We start from the raw sequence: 17,637 nt of genomic DNA, 5'->3' as shown, positions 1-17,637 counted from the left end.
TACAACTGTGGTTATCAACTGGTGGCCCATGGGCCACTTTAAGTTTGTTGGAGGAGACTTTTGTGGCCAGTAGAGGTGACATTTTAAAGCTAAAAACATTAGATTTTTAACATTTATTGGCATTTTTACAATTTAAGACAAATCAAAAGACCAGATTATTGTAAGGGGGGGGGGGGGGGGAGTTTTTTTAAAAATAAAAAAACAACTATGAACTATGCAGACCTATATCATTTTTTTTAACTGTGAAAAAAATAAGTATAGAAATAAAGCAAAAAGTTAGAGTATTTGCAAAGGAAATGACAGGAAAACAGCTAAAACTATTATTGCTTGTATAACAACCAATAAAATTCAGCTTTGTTTGTTTTGGTTGAAGCTTGAAAGAGCTGCTACAGAGAGACCAAAGAGCCGCATGTGGCTCCAGAGCCGCAGGTTGCAGACCCCTGATATATAGGCTGCACTTGTCTATAAGCCATGGGTGTCCACATTATAGCATAAGATACTGACACAAATGTACGAATCACACTTATTTCGAGTGGCTGCAAATATTTCATTGTGCCTCCATGGAGGGGAGGAGAGAACGGGCAGGGGGGACTCCCCAAGTTTCATTGGTCCACTGTGATCTGTTTAAAAATTTCATTGGTCAGTTTTTGTTTAACCTTTATTTATACAGGTAGTCTCATTGAGTCACAAGGACCCACCCCCCCAAGAGAGACATGTATTGGGTGTGACGAGGCTATATGTTTTGGCGGCATGATGCTTGTTGGGTAGTCAAAAAGCCGTCCATAAATTAGCTGCAGCGTTGTACTGTGTACGCTGCGGGGTTCAAAGTTTATGAAAAAAGTATCGGCCTGAAGTCCAGAAATTATGGTAATAGTTTTGAAGGTCAAATCTCAGAGGAATGTTTGTCTGTTCTGTTTGTTGTAGTGTAAATGTGTCTGATTACATTACCACGTTGGTTTTCTCTTACCTGTGGGACAAGCTGCTTTTTCACTACCAATTAGATTTTTTTCCCCTCTTTCTTACAATAAGATCATATTTTTATTCACTGTAGTATAGAAACAGATTATTCTGAAATTGCAAAATTGACAAAGTTTATGATTGCTGGTCTATTTGTCTTAAATATGTTGGTTCTCACTGTGAAATCTGTCTTTTTGAGGTTAAATACTGTAATCATACTTTGCCTGTGGCTAATCTTGTTTGTCTTTAAACACAGAGTTGTCTGTGTGTTGCATGCGCGTTGCAAAATATAACCAATGAATGTTCTTTGGTCATTTTTAGCCTTGATGTACACCTGGAAAGGATTCACTTTAAGGAGTGAAACCATTTCAAGATGGCTGCCACAGCCTAGGGAGCTTAAAAACACAAAAATAACTATAACTCAGCTTTACAGATATTGTGCTAAATATGTGGTAAATCATGTCAATCACTCATCATTATTCATTATCATTATGATCATTATTTCCAACATATTTTAAGCGCAACATGTTTGCTTCAAACTTTGACAATAACTGTTGAAGTCAACCCTGTTTGTCTTTTAGCAAACTATCACAACCATTTAATGGATTTTAAGGAACACTGGGTGTACATCTACAACTGATTAAATTTTAAACTAAACCAAAAGTGTAACTTAACATGAGATGGTCTTTAGTTTAAAACATTTCTTGCTAGGCATTTAAATTCTAATTCCTGGATTTCATGTTTATCTGGATGAAACCTCCTGTGTGCGTCCTCATTGCTGACAGCTGTTCTGTTTCCTCATGTCATGTAGTTTGTTGTTTTTAACGATGCAGTAATTGTTAACATCAGTACATGAACTCGGTTGCAGAGCGTAACCTGATCTGTTGTCGCTGTGCCAAATGATCGCAGGGAAAGCCTGTAGGGACTCCAGACCCGGGGGCATTCTTCCGCGTCCTGTCCGAACATGGAGCCACCTCCATGTTCACAGCACCCACTGCCATCCGGGCCATTCGGCAGCAGGACCCACACGCTGCAGTCGGCAAAAAATACTCTCTGTCCAGGTAGAAATTAAACCTTTTTTTTTTTCCTGTGGAAGTTTCTTTTAAATGATAAGTTCATGAGGTTCATGCTTAGGTCTTGAGTGTGTGCATGTGTCTGCTGGTAAAATATCTCATGAGCCACTGGATGTATTTGAATAAAACTCTCATAAAGTAATCATTAGATGCACATCTATAACTGATCAACTCTTTGAGTCAACCTGATTTAAAATGGCTACCACAGCTGATCAACTTTGGCAAACATAAATAGGTATACAACATACATACATACATACAAACATAAATAGGTATACAACATACATACATACAAACATAAATAGGTATACAACATACATACATACAAACATAAATAGGCATACAACATACATACATACAAACATAAATAGGCATACAACATACATACATACAAACATAAATAGGCATACAACATACATACATACAAACATAAATAGGTATACAACATACATACATACAAACATAAATAGGTATACAACATACATACATACATACATACAAACGTAAATAGGTATACATACATACATACATACATACATACATACATACATACATACATACATACATACATACATACATACATAGATACATACATAGATACAAACATTAATAGGTATACATACATACATGCATGCATGCATGCATGCATACATACATACATATAAACATGAATGGGTATACATACATCCAAACAATAATAGGTATACATGCGTACAAGATACATACTTACAAACATTAATAGGTATACATACATACAACATGCATGCATACATACATACATACAAACATAAATACTGTGGGTATGCATACATACAACATGCATACATGCATATAAACATAAATGGATATACATCCATCCAAACATTAATAGGTATACATACATACAAACATTAATAGGTATACATCCATCCAAACATTAATGGGTATACATACATACAAACATTAATAGGTATACATACATACAACATGCATACATACATACAAATGTAAAGGTATACATACATACAACATACATACATACAAACGTAAATGGGTATACATACATACATACATACAAGGTACATAAATACAAACAATAGGTATACATACATAAAACATATATACAAACATAATGGGTATACATACATGCAAGATACATACATGCAAACATAAATAGGTATACATACATACAACATACATACATACAACCATAAATAGGTATACATACGTACAACATACAAACAAATAGGTGGGACTCCTTGGATTGATGAAGCCCTTTGGATGGGGGCGAAATGTATCTCAAAATTAAAAACAAACAAAAAAAAAATAACTGTCCAAATGGCTTGACTGACTATTGTTGGATTTTTTACCTGGATTATTGAGCATGGACTTTGATAAATAGGTATACCAATGTTCATGGTCAATAATCCATGTACAAATCTAACAATGTTTAGTCAGGTCATCTGGACAGTTTATTTTTCTTTTCTTTTTTTTTTGCTGAGACATTTCGTCTTTCATCTAAAGGACTTATTCAGTCCTGAAGAAGTCCTTTGGATGAAGGATGAAATGTCTCAGCCAAAAAAAGAAAATGTCCAGATGACCTGACTGAACATTGTTAGATAAATAGGTATAAATCAGCCAGATTGACCGCCAGAGATAAAATTTGGTGTAGTTGTAGCTGATTGCCATCCACATCACATACTTTTAGCAACGAAAGATAAAGCAGTATCTTAAAAAAAACCCAAAAAAACCCCACCCAACTTTGGCACTACTTGTTGTTGTCAGCACCGTCTATTAGCAAAATAACTCATGAACTGCTGGATTAATTCCAATCAAATGCTCAAAAATGAATCCTTGGATGTATGTCTACATTTCATTAACTTTGGGAGTCAACTTGTATCACGATGGCTGCCACAACACAAAAACAGTTATAACATAGTCATGTCTACAGATGTTGATTTTAACTTTGGTATGGTAGTAGCTGATGGTCATCCCTGACACACAATCTAGTGCTAGCAGATTGTGCAGTTTCTTTACAGGAAATGTTGACATGCAACATTTTTCATACCAAGTCTCCCACTGATTGGGAAGCTGCATGTTTGGCATACTTGTCTGTCTGTAAAATTAAACTATGCCCAAATAATAATATAATCTGTTTTTACTTTTAAAGTTGTGGTGATAATATCTAGAATGTAACCGCTGGTTTCTCGTAGGGCTTCAAGAATTTTATTAAAACATGTCACGGCTGATGGTTGTCTGCTCAGGCTGTTCAGCTCCTTGGGATTAGTCTTTTGCCATCTGTTGATGCACATCCCTTCCTCACCCTCATCACTCAGTCTCTTGACCTGCTTGTGTGTTTAATTATGAAGGGTAGTGAACAGCAACAGCCTTTCCAGAGAGCAACAGATGCTGTTTCTACACCAAGTCTAGTCTTGGTCATCATTAAAATCTGAACGTCTTCATTTAAATTTAGTCTACATTTAACTCTGGGCGTTTATAGAACACACAAACAAAAACAAATATGTAAGTCATACAACGCAAGTCTGTAAATCATGCAAATATGTATAGGAGCGTGCAAGATGCAAAATCTTATTTTTTCTGTTTTCTAATTGGCAATGTTAAGGTTAAAATATAAATGTGTAAAAAACACACTTTATTCAGTTGAAAGTTTGAGAATGGAGGGACATAGATAGCGTGAAGAATATGAAACGAGACGTATTTTCATGTAATTGGTCATGAAGACGTCAAACTGTACAGGCTGTGTGCTAACAAGTTACCTCCAACATGTGGTAAAGGACAGTTGAACTTCTAATAAACTGTTCAGCATACATTTCCCATTCATTTTGACCATGATGCCTTTGTGGTCTCGATAGAAGGTGGGAGAGCAGGCGCTCTCCGGGATTGATCACAATCCTTGTTCATTGAGGCTGAATAGCAAGTTTAGGATGCTGCATCCATTCTGGCTTGGAGACAGAAGTTTAAACAAGATATTTGTTTCATTAAATGTCCATCCAACAACGGACATGCCTCGACATCAGGGCTACTTAACTGGCGGCCCACGAGCCACTTCTGGCTCATGGGTGACTTAAGTCCAGCCAGCGGATGAGTTCAGTGATTAAAAAAAAAAAAAAAATACATAAGAAAAAAATCAATGAGAGAGACCTTCAAAAATCATTTCAATTTGCAACATTTCCACAAGCTTACAGAAGTACCTACGCTTTAAGATGTATCTTCTCCCCACTGAAAGCATTGTCTCACGTGACACAATGCAAGGCCAGGCATCATTCTGTGACTCATTCTTTTTCAGTGGGGATCCTTACTACAACCACTACTACACAACTCACTGCTTTCCCCCTTATAAATGCCGGGAACAACCTCTGACTCATTGTGTCAGTTTAGAGATTCAGAGAGATTTATTTGCCATACACACCACACGTGGTACATGAGGTGGAACGAAACTATGTTCACAGGGTCCCAGTTACATCTAACAAAAACACAAATTGTAAAGAAAAACATGAGTAAGGTCCGAGTCATGAACTACGAATATACTACATTCACTTAACTATGAATACACAAGACTAAGAGTATGCTAAGCGCTAATGGTACAAAAACAATGTGCCAAAACAACAGCAGCACGAACATGAGTCTGTGTGAGCAGATGAGGACCAATGAACACAGCAACACAAAATAATCAGCAGCATGAGATCAGCATCATGGATAGTCAGCAGCACACATCAATAACCAAATGGCATTAGTGATTTTTCACAGTGATTTTTTTTCCTGGTTAGAGATGTATGAATAACAGCTTCAGGGTAGAAGCTGTTCCTCAGCCTGGTGGTTCTGCACTTAATGCTCCTCAGCCTTGTGACAGAGGGGAGCGGGGCAAAAAGTTTGTGTGCAAGGTGAGTGGGGTCCTTCATGATGCAGGTGGCCCTCTTCCTGCATCTGGAGGTGTAGATGTCTGTGATTGTGGGGAGACTGACTCCAACAGACTTCTGTGCATCCTTCACCACTCTCTGCAAAGCTTTTCTTTCTGCAGCTGTGCAGCCTCCATGCCACACGTTGATGCTGGAGCACAGGATGCTCTCCACTGCGCACCTGTAGAAGGAGCTGAGGACTGAGCTTCCCAGACCAGCTCGTTTCAGCCGCCTGAGGAAGTAGAGTCTCTGATGATCTTTCTTGATCAGGCTGGTGGTGTTGCTCCAGCTGATGTTGTCATTCAGGTGCAAACCCAAGTACTTGTAGCTTGTGACCACTTCCACGGCAGATCCTCTATGTTCGGGGCGGGAGGGGCAGGTGTGTTTGTTCCTTCTGAAGTTTACAGCTAATAACCAAGATTTCAATATGAACACCAAAGCAAACCTGAACAGGACATAAACAAGAACAGCCCGTATTTAGAAACATCATTAGCAGTCAGAAACATTGCACATAAATTTCCACAAGGCTACCCAGCATGCTTTGCAGCTCTCGCATTCTCTCTGGGATTCTCTAAAAGAGAGAACTTTGTGTTTTGGGGAAAATAAAATAAAGCTAAACATAGAGCTACATCTTGGCTTTAATCTGGGGCTACAAATATCTGTTTGGAGTTAATTATAATAACTAAATTAGCAGAGACACAAGTCTAAAGGCTGAACACTCTCGCAGGGGTGCACTCTTTCTCTCTTCTGCTGTGCGAGGAGTTCTGATAAACTGATTCATATCAGTGTGTGATTGTCAGCGAGTTGGATTAAAGAACAAGAAAGAGATCTATTACTGGGGGAATATTGTGATGATGCACAACAGCTTTGAAGTTGGTTTAAAACAATAGTTAACCATAACAGATTGAGTTAATTCGTTTTAGTAAATTACACAAAGGAGATGTTCAACATGCATTGAGCTCTCTTTCATCCCAGCTGAGTTCTGCTCCGCCTCTTTTGATTCTGCTCACACCTGAGTGGGACGTGGACGCTTCACCTGAGATTTAAAAATTGTTTGAGTAAGAACTGATCTGTGCAGCCGTATGAGAACTGAGAACTTGTTCTTAATGGACCGACCTGGAACAGCAACATATCGGTCATTCAGAGAACAACAAAAACAGTCAACATTTTTTTTTTTTTTGAAAAGCACACGTAAGTCAGATATGTTAGAATAATATTTGTGTTAAATAGGAGGTGTAGTGTGTTAATTTTGTTTTAATACAGTTTCACATTAAAACATATCTCTACTTTTATTGCAAGGAAATACAGGTGCTGGTCAGAAAATTAGAATATCATGAAAAAGTTGATTTTATTTCAGTAATTCTATTCAAAAAGGGAAACTTGTATATTATATTCATTCATTTCACACAGACTGATATATTTCAAATGTTTATTTCTTTTAATGTTGATGATTATAACGGACAACTAATGAAAACCCCAAATTCAGTATCTCAGAAAATTAGAACATTATGAAAAGGTTCATTATCGAAGACACCTGGTGTCCACACTCTAATCAGCTATTTAACTCAAAACACCTGCAAAGGCCTTTAAATGGTCTCAGTCTAGGTCTGTAGGCTACACAATCATGGAGAAGACTGCTGACTTGACAGTTGTCCAAAAGATGTCCATTGACACCTTGCACAAAGAGGGCAAGACACAAAATATCATTGCTAAAGAGGCTGGCTGTTCACAGAGCTCTGTGTCCAAGCATATTAATAGAGAGGTGAAGGGAAGGAAACAATGTGGTAGAAAAAGGTGTACAAACAATAAGGATAACCACAACCTGGAGAGGATTGTGAAACAAAATCCCTTTCAAATTGTGGGGGAGATTCACAAAGAGTAGACTGCAGATGGAGTTGGTGCTTCAAGAACCACCACGCACAGACGTATGCAAGACATGAATTTTAGCTGTTACATTCCTTGTGTCAAGCCACTCTTGAACAAGAGACCACCTTAGAAACATCGCGCCTGGGCTTGCTGCCGAGTGGTCCAAAGTTATGTTCTCTGATGAAAGTAAATTTTGCATTTCCTTTGGAAATCAAGGTCCCAGAGTCTGGAGGAAGAGAGGAGGGGCACAAAATCCACGTTGCTTGAGGTCCAGTGTCAAATTTCCACAGTCAGTGATGGTTTGGGATGCCATGTCATCTGCTGGTGTTGGTTCACTGTTTTCTGAGGTCCAAGGTCAATGCAGCAGTCTACCAGGAAGTTTTAGAGCACTTCCTGCTTCCTGCGGCTGATCAACTTTATGGAGATGCAGATTTCGTTTTCCAACAGGACTTATCACCTGCACACAGTGCCAAAGCTACCAGTATCTGGTTTAAGGACCATGGTATCCCTGTTCTTAATTGGCCAGCAAACTCGCCTGACCTTAACCCCATAGAAAATCTATGAGGTATTGTGAAGAGGAAGATGTGATACACCAGACTCAACAATTCAGAAGAGCTGAAGGCCACTATCAGAGCAACCTGTGCTCTCATAACACCTGAGCAGTGCCACAGACTGATCGACTCCATGCCACATTGCATTGCTGCAGTAATCCAGGCAAAAGGAGCCCCAACTAAGTATTGAGTGCTGTACATGCTCATACTTTTCACATTCATACTTTTCAGTTGGCCAACATGTCTAAAAATATATTTTTTAATTGGTCTTAAGTAATATTCTAATTTTCTGAGATACTGAATTTTGGAGTTTTCATTAGTTTGTCAGTTATAATCATCAACATTAAAAGAAATAAACATTTGAAATATATCCGTCTGTGTGTAATAAATGAATATAATATAAAGGTTTCACTTTGTGAATGGAATTACTGAAATAAATCAACTTTTTCTTGATATTCTAATTTTATGACCAGCACCTGGAAATCTTGAAATGTAATTTCTCTGAATTATACTTTTGGCTTCTGTTTATTGCATTTGTGATTCAATGCAGCAAAATAAACAAATTTAAAAGGTAACGGATCATTTAGATACTTGGTTTATTTACATAATTACTTTAATTTCTGGATGTCCAGCCCCTGAGCAGTTTAGTTGAGTAGCCCTGTACTACACAAACAAAGTAACAGCATTTCATTTCAGTTTTACCTTTAAAACAATAATTTCTCTGATCATTCTGTGTAGGAATGACAAAGTACATTTTACTCAGTTGGTGATGATATAACAAACTATACAAAAACGAATAGAGACCAAAGCATCATTATTGATCAGAACAGTCTGATAATGATGACTGGACTCAAGGCTGTTCATGCATTTGTCATGGCAACTATATTCTAGTACTTGTGGATAATCCACAAGACCCCTGCATGTGTTATTAGATGTATGGGGAAATTCCTTCTGGATCCCTGAGAGATGGTGTTCTCCTCATGTTAGTAAATTGCAAATGTCAGCATGGTGTTGTTTATAGTCCCTGCAGAGCTTTCACTTTCAGACCAAATTTAACCTGATTTTAGCCTTTACCCAACTGCACAGTTAAGGTTGTTCAGATGTCTTTTCAACTGCAAAATGCTCACTGGGTCAGTGTAGCTCTGTGGTAAATCTGTGCTCGTGGTTGCGCTGTTCAGGCGCCACTTGTGCTTTAAAATCAAAAACACATTTTAACGCTTTAATCCCAGTGAGTCTACTTGCTGAGCTGGTCACATTGAATAATTGTGGATCAGAAGCACTCAGACCAGTTTTCAATTGTCATTTTCATTCTGCTCAGCAATCTGAAAATGTGTCTTGGTGCACGGTCATAAAGCAATTTTCGAATGTTTGCAACCTGTGGCCTCAGTCACTCATTCCAGCGTGGGCTGAATCTTCATGGTGCTGAATGCACAGCACCTTTTTTAAATAGAGCTGCAGCAGGCAGAGGATATTTCTTTTCAATATTTTGATTAATGTTCATGGCATTTGTCCTTTCTGTTCTGAGCTTTTGACATCAATAAATTGTCTACACGTTGTCTTGTTCCTAATGCATCTTTTGGCCTTGGTGGAGGCAAGTGTGAAATTACTAAAATTACTAAAGTAACTGATACAAATATATTGCAAAGTAGGTCTTTGCATGGCATAGACTAGTAGTTTTAATTAACCTTGACCATAAATATGTACAAACCGGATTCCAAAAAAGTTGGGACACTAAACAAATTGTGAATAAAAACTGAATGCAATGATGTGGAGATGGCAAATGTCAATATTTTATTCGTAATATAACAGATGACAGATCAAAAGTCTAATCTGAGTAAATGTAATATTTTAAAGGAAAAGTATGTTGATTCAAAATTTCACAGTGTCAACAAATCCCAAAAAAGTTGGGACAAGTAGCAATAAGTGGCTGGAAAAAGGAAATTGAGCATATAACGAACAGCTGGAAGACCAATTAACACTAATTAGGTCAATTGACAACATGATTGGGTATAAAAAGAGCTTCTCAGAGTGTCAGTGTCTCTCAGAAGTCAAGATGGTAAGAGGATCACCAATTCCACCATTGTTGCGCAGAAAGATAGTGCAGCAATACCAGAATGGTGTTACCCAGCGTAAAATAGCAAAGACTTTTAAGTTATCATCATCAACCGTGCATAACATCATCAAAAGATTCAGAGAATCTGGAACAATCGCTGTGCGTAAGGGTCAAGGCCGTAAAACTCTACTGGATGCTCGTGATCTTCGGGCCCTTAAACGTCACTGCACCTCAAACAGGAATGCCACTGTCAAGGAAATAACAGAATGGGCTCAGGGATACTTCCAGAAAGCATTGTCAGTGAACACAATCCACCGTGCCATCCGCCGTTGCCAGCTGAAACTCTACAGTGCAAAGAGGAAACCATTTCTAAGCAAGCTCCACAAGCTCAGATGTTTGCACTGGGCCAGGGGTCATTTAAAATGGAGTGTGGCAAAATGGAAGACTGTTCTGTGGTCAGATGAGTCACGATTTGAAGTTCTTTATGGAACACTGGGATGTCATGTCATCCAGACCAGAGAAGACGAGGATAGCTCAAGTTGTTATCAACGCTCTGTTCAGAAGCCTGCATCACTGATGGTATGGGGTTGCATGAGCACTTTTGGCATGGGCAGCTTGCATGTCTGGAAAGGCACCATTCATGCAGAGAACTATGTTCAGGTTCTAGAACAACATATGCTCCCATCTAGACGTCATCTTTCAGGGAAGACCCTGCATTTTTCAACACGATAATGCCAGACCACATTCTGCAACAATCACAACATCATGGCTACGTAGGAGAAGGATCCAGGTACTGAAATAGCCAGTCTGCAGTCCAGATCTTTCACCTATAGAGAACATTTGGCGCATCATAAAGAGGAAGGTGTGACAAAGAAGGCCCAAGATAATTGAACAGTTAGAGGCCTGTATTAGACATGAATGGGAGAGCATTCCTATTTCTAAACTTGAGAAACTGGTCTCCTCTGTCCCTGGACGTCTGTTGAGTGTTGTAAGAAGAAGGGGGGATGCCACACAGTGGTAAAAAAGGACTTGTCCCAACTTTTTTGGGATTTGTTGACGCCATGAAATTTGAAAACAAATTTTTCCCTTAAAATGATACATTCTCTCAGTTTAAACTTTTGATCTGTGATTTGTGTTCTATTCTGAATAAAATATTAGATGTTGGCACCTCCACATCATTGCATTCAGTTTTTATTCACAATTTTAGTGTCCCAACTTTTTTGGAATCCAGTTTGTAGATGAAGAGAACAAAATTTATTTATTGCAGAAATTATATAAAAACAAGGAGCTACAAGATCTTTTAGTCTATTGTAAGGATTTTTGACCTTCTTCAGCATGATAACTTTGTATAATGCACTAAACAGTTGTTTTTCTCTGGACTGTGTGGTGTGAGTACTTAAAAAATAATCTGAGTATTTCTGAAATCATCCACATTTATTATCTAAAAACTTTGAAGGATTTGCAGGTACTTGTGTTTGTTTTACTTAAGTGTTTTGATGGAAAGGAGAAAACCTAACAAATAATAAAAAAAAACAGCTTTTTAGCTTTATTAGCAAACAGAATTTCATTATAGAAAGGGTTCAAATGATAATTTAATGCAGCTCACTTGCTCTGTCTTCACTTGTACATGGAGACATGTACTTTCCCTGGAGCGCGTTCAGCCATAATGACCCTTAATGTGATTGAAGCGTATCACTTGTTAACATGCCAGGCTGCAGAGCGCGCAGAGAAACGTGAATAATCACTGAGACGCTCACTCGAAAACAAAACAACCCAGCGTTATGCTTTTAATAAAAATAAACTTATTATTGAGACAATAATTTAAGCATTTTCAAGTTTATTTCCTTTCTGTTTGGCTGCACAATATTGTAGTTTCATTAAAACTTTCTTGGCTAGATAGTAAAATTGTATTTCTCTTTTATTGAACACATAAAAAACCCTAATTTTAATGGAATTGATTAATACATCCAAATCTAGCTGGACTTAATAAAGCTGCATTCTCACCATCTAAATATGATTACCGTATTTTTTGGACTATAAGGTGCACTTAAAATCCTTAAATTTGCTCAAAAATCAACAGTGAGCCTTATCAGGTGCGCCTTATAGTCCGAAAAATACAGTATTACCAGATGAAAGCAGCACGTGTAAAATGATGTCATCTGTTAGTGCTTTGTGTTGTTAACAACTCTTAGCTACTACCATACCACATTTTAGCTCACTATCTGTAAAACTGACACCTAATTGCACTGTCTGTTTCTAAGATTGATTAGCTCTGGCAGCCATCTTGACTCAAGTTGACTTCGTAAGCTAATCAGTTGTAGATTGCATCTGATGATTTTTTTGGAAGTTTAATTTAAATCTGTCCAGTGGTTCATGAGACATGATGCTAACAAACACAAATACATGATCTCTTGACTGTAATGGCGGCGGATGATAAAGTTCTTTGTATCAACCTATAAACAAAAATTAGTGGTGTATTTCTTCCTTACGTGAAAGATGAAATGCAATTTCAAGTTTGGTTAAAAAATTCTATTTACAAATAAGGAAGCTTGTAACAAGGTGCCTGTTATTTAAATTTGGCTTGATTTTAAGGGTTGTGCTTCCTTTTATAACCTTAGAGCACCAAGTGATGTTTTGATTTAGATGTGATGCAGCCAACTGAGGGAGTTCTTGGAAGGAATAACATGAGAGCAATCATTGAGGCTAAAGATAGAAAATGTGCTGTTTTGGGTCATTAGAAGGGCATCGGGGAAGGATTTATTGTGACAGGGACTAGCGCATGTTCAAACTAAATAATAGGAGCTATGGAAATGAGAGACTGTGGAGGGATTTAGTTGTTCATGCAACATTTCAAATAATTTGGACCATTTTTAAGCACGATGAATCATAATGAGGGTTAGAATCCAAACACCTTTATTGAAATACCTTTTAGTGGTGACAAAATGCTTCAATTACTGTTTTCTGCTGACAGTAAACATGAGGTCGATGATGTAGTTCATTGCCAAGAGACTTGATACTGCTCTAGAACAGGGTAAATGGTAAATACTTATAAAGCGTCTTTCTATCTTATCAAGATACTCAAAGCGCTTTACACTACAATCTGTGTCCTTAGTTACCCGTTCATACAGCACTCTACTAGATCTCTACAAAGCTAATTGAACAAATCATTCTAAAGACACTAATCAGAGCTTTATCACATTCATACACTGATGGGCCACACATCGGAGGCAATGAGGGGTTCAATGTCTTGCCCAGGGACACTTCGGCATGTGACTGCTGGTGGATTCAAACCCCCAACCCTTGCATTGCATGACGACTTCTCTAACCTTTCAGCCACAGCACCTACCAGTCGGATTGCAAATAGGGATGCACAATATTAGATTTTTGGCCGATATCCGATTTATTAAAACTTATTTGGCTGATACCGATATTTTATATACGTTCCTTTGTCAGAACATAGCCTTCTCTCTTATTTAGGCTTATTTGCTACAAAAAAATGTGCAACAGCTGTAAGAGCTGGTGACATATATTCAGTAACAGCCATATGATATGCATAGCACTTTAACTTATATTAAATGAAAAGTGTTAAATGTTATTTATTAGCATTAGTCACCTGCAATGCTGTCTCACTTGTGGAGGCTTGTTCCAGGTTCCTAGCTGCAGTGAGGGATCCTCTGCACTCTTTTGCATGAAAGACAGACTTTTTAAGTTCAAAGTTTTTGTCTATCCATTGTGCTGTAAGACTAATCATGCTAACAGGGCTAACACAACGTCCAAATGTTTGTGGTAAAACTTACCCAACAAGTCGTGCTATCGGCTATTAGCTGAACTTTAATGCTAATATCGTCCGATACCATGCCGATAATATTGTGCATCCCTAATCGCAAAGGCATTATGAATAGATTGCATGATGTTAAAAAATAGATGTCATCCTCAATATGAAATTTGTCACTTGATTGACATACTGGGCAGCCAGTCTGTGGCCCAGTTTACGCGACGTGAAACCACAGCCTTTCTGCTGCGGTTCGGCTGTTCATTTACGCAACAGCCCTCATTACAGGGAACCCCCCACGGAGGTGTGAAATGCTCCTTAATTGTAAAGTCACACATGCGCACTATGGGTGGCTGCGATCACGTTTTTCTGCGCCGACAACAGTTATAATAAATGGCAGAGGGCAGAGTGTTCTTGTGCTACTCACCCTTTTTCAGCATCTAGGAGCAAAACTAATAAAGTCCAGTTCTAAATAGACGTTGGTGTATTCACCAGTTTGGATGCACCATATTTTTGGACTATAAGGCGATAATTGAAGGATTTTAAGTGCGCCTTATAGTTCGAAAGATACGGTAACCGTGATCATGCAAACACTGCAATTGAGAAGAATGCAGCATAGCCCTTCAGGGTTGCCAGATAAATTTAAAATGTCTTATTCACCCCCTCCTTTTCTGTGCAAAAATTCAACGAACACAACACACACCTCACCTTAAAATATCTTTACTCAGCACATATGACTTTTTAGGTCAAAATACTATAATTTAAAAGCCACAGTACTATAGTTCATAAATTCTTATTTGGCAACCCGACTGATATGGAAACTACAGCGTTTTCATGTAAACCCACTCATTTTTTTTGTTTATTATTATCCCCAATAAATATTGAAAAAACACTAAAGTTGTTCTCATGTCAACGGGGCCTTATAGTAGGTAGATCACTTTGACTCGGTCATTTTAAAAGTAGCTCGTATTATGAGAAAGTGTGGACACCCCTGCACTAAGAGAAAGCAAATCTTTATGTTTCAACTGCAGAACTCATAATTTTCTGATGGATATGAAATGATCCAGTTCTCAGATGACAGATGTTGCACGTCAAAACTTTAAGACACAGAATAAATCACCTGAATATCGGGATGAAACATACTATTTGACAAACAAAATTACTGTAGTTTGAAACGAGTATTCTTCTGGGAAATAAGAAGGCTTCACAGCTTAGCTGATGCCAAGCAAACAAAAAAAATCTACGTTTTCTGAAGATAACTGATAGATGTGCTCTTTTTTTCATGCAGGTTCCGAATGTTGTTCGTGGCAGGAGAGCGATGCGATGTGGAGACGCTGGAGTGGGCAAAGAAGAGCTTTAGGGTTCCAGTTTTGGATCACTGGTGGCAGACTGGTAGGAAAACTAAATCCTTACAGACTTAAACAAGAGACGAGATCTCCTTTTGAACGTTTGTCTAAGCTTTTAGGAGGACCAATCAGTGGAAATCTGACAAAACAGGAAATATCAGTTTAACTATTTATTTAAAAGCTAAACTTAATGGGGTTTTTATTTAAAATATTAAATATTGTGTGGTTGATCATCCACAGTGCATGAGTCTAATTAAAAGTTTTTAATAGCACTTTTGGAAACAGCTAATGTGTTAACCACATTAGCTGGTGAGACTTTAGATTTACGTTCCTTTTTTTGTTTTCTGCAGTGGGTTCTTGAATGTAAAAGCGATTTGTCATGTTTAGAAAAGGCTTGAATTCAGGCAGCATGCTACACTGCTAATGTCAAGCCCCCCTACCTCCCTCAGTTTGATTGCTTTCCTCCCCCTGTGTCACAAAGCGATGATGAATGCGTTCGCTGCTGCAGATGAGCTCAACTGGACGCCTCTTTGTTTTGTAATATCCTGCCTGTGCAGATGGAGGATCGATGCTGGACGCGACGACACATCTGTGTTAAATAAGGAATCAATGCTGCTGTTGGGTTGTTGGACAGCAGACTACCTTCAACGTTTGTACACGCAGTGTCTGAGTGCAGATTAGCCCACTTGACTGATTGGCCTGTCCAAGATCAATCGGAGGCGTCAAGAGCTCCATATTGAAATCTTACTAAAATGTGATTCATCACATTGATAACTTGGGTTCTTTTGTTGTTACAGTCACCCTATCACAAAAATGCATTCCATACCCTGCTTATAGTTTGAAGCTGAAATCAACATTTTAAGACCAAAAATATTTGGATAAGTCAAGAAAAAAAATTCTTGTTGTAAGCTAAATGAGTACAAGTTTCTTTTATACACCCCGAAAACACTCACATTTGGGGGCGGGGACGGGGTGACGGGAGGTCTGTCAGGGTGAAATATAGAAACATAACCAGGCCTGTCACGATAAACAATAAATCAATTAATCGCATGATAAATTAAAATTATCGACCTCATTTTCATTTATTGGCTTTATCTCTTTTTTGTGTCTCTCTTTCTACTGAAGACACTGGATGACAAAAGGCTCAACTCCGGTGCTCTTCAATGACCCCTCCCTTTATCTTTAAAATCTGTTTTAACCGTCCAAAAATCACGTTTTTGGATCGTTAAAAGCAGCTAAGCTGAGAAGCTAAGCTACAAACCAAGTAAGCTAACAGGCCGAACTCAGGGGAAAAAACGTCCGTCTTGTCGAAGCTCCAAAATTCACAGTTGAAACCTGTGCCTTCATGTAAAAAGTTGTTTTCCTCTGAAAAAAGAAGCTGAGAACTTGTTTACTGATATTTTAATTAAAAGCTTTGTGTGACAAATGCTTTGCTAAAGAGCTCAAAACATACCGAACGTCTGCCATTTTAAAAACCGAAAAACAAGAACAAGAGACAGCCCATGTCATGTCAAGGGCTGCTCACACCCTCACTGTCCATCCTTCGGTTCATACAGTCTTATACTGCCATCAAGTGGTCAAAAAAGGTACTACACAAAAATTAACCTACATTTCTTAAATTTGTCAATAATTACTAATGTCAAATTTCAAACAATATTATCGTTTATCGCGATAATTTCTGAGACAATTAATCGCCCAGAAAATGTTATCGTGACAGGCCTAAACCTAAGTTGTTAAAATTATGAATGAGATACATGGATTGGCTGCTCCTGTGTGTGGACTGCGGGGTGTGGGAGAGGAGTGGCGGCTTGTACCCCGGCACTTAAGGTATATATGGATTCAGGTCTCTAGTAATAAGTCCCTGAGGCTCAATGGGACTAACCGGTATAAAAAAAGGTTGAATGAATAAACTCGATGTGCTAGATTGGCTATAAACATTTAAAGGTTTGATGGGGAGTGGTGGCGCAGAGGTTAGAGAAGATGGGCCTGTGATCAGAAAGTCGCAGGTTCAACTCCCCGGACTGACAACATCAAAATGTGGGTGGAAAAGGTGAAACACACACCTGCCTCCACCCTCATTTGCCCCACTCTAAGCCCTTGAGCAAGGCCCTTAAACCCCACCA

General features: G+C 38.3%; 1 protein-coding gene across 1 annotated transcript in view; it reads left to right on the top strand.

Moving 5' to 3' along the window:
- acss3 (acyl-CoA synthetase short chain family member 3) overlaps positions 1–17,637 on the top strand; it is a 66,855-nt gene that overhangs the window by 7,762 nt on the left and 41,456 nt on the right. The window contains exons 8-9 of the mRNA XM_037695648.1: positions 1,867–2,018; positions 15,457–15,560. Coding sequence (XP_037551576.1) covers positions 1,867–2,018; positions 15,457–15,560 — 256 coding nt within the window. The remainder of the gene's footprint in view (positions 1–1,866; positions 2,019–15,456; positions 15,561–17,637) is intronic.

This window comes from Nematolebias whitei, chromosome 22, assembly GCF_014905685.2.
Source record: "Nematolebias whitei isolate Nwh7 chromosome 22, NemWhi1, whole genome shotgun sequence".
In the NCBI taxonomy this organism is placed as follows: Eukaryota; Metazoa; Chordata; class Actinopteri; order Cyprinodontiformes; family Rivulidae; genus Nematolebias; species Nematolebias whitei.
This window is presented reverse-complemented; position numbering and strand designations above follow the sequence as displayed.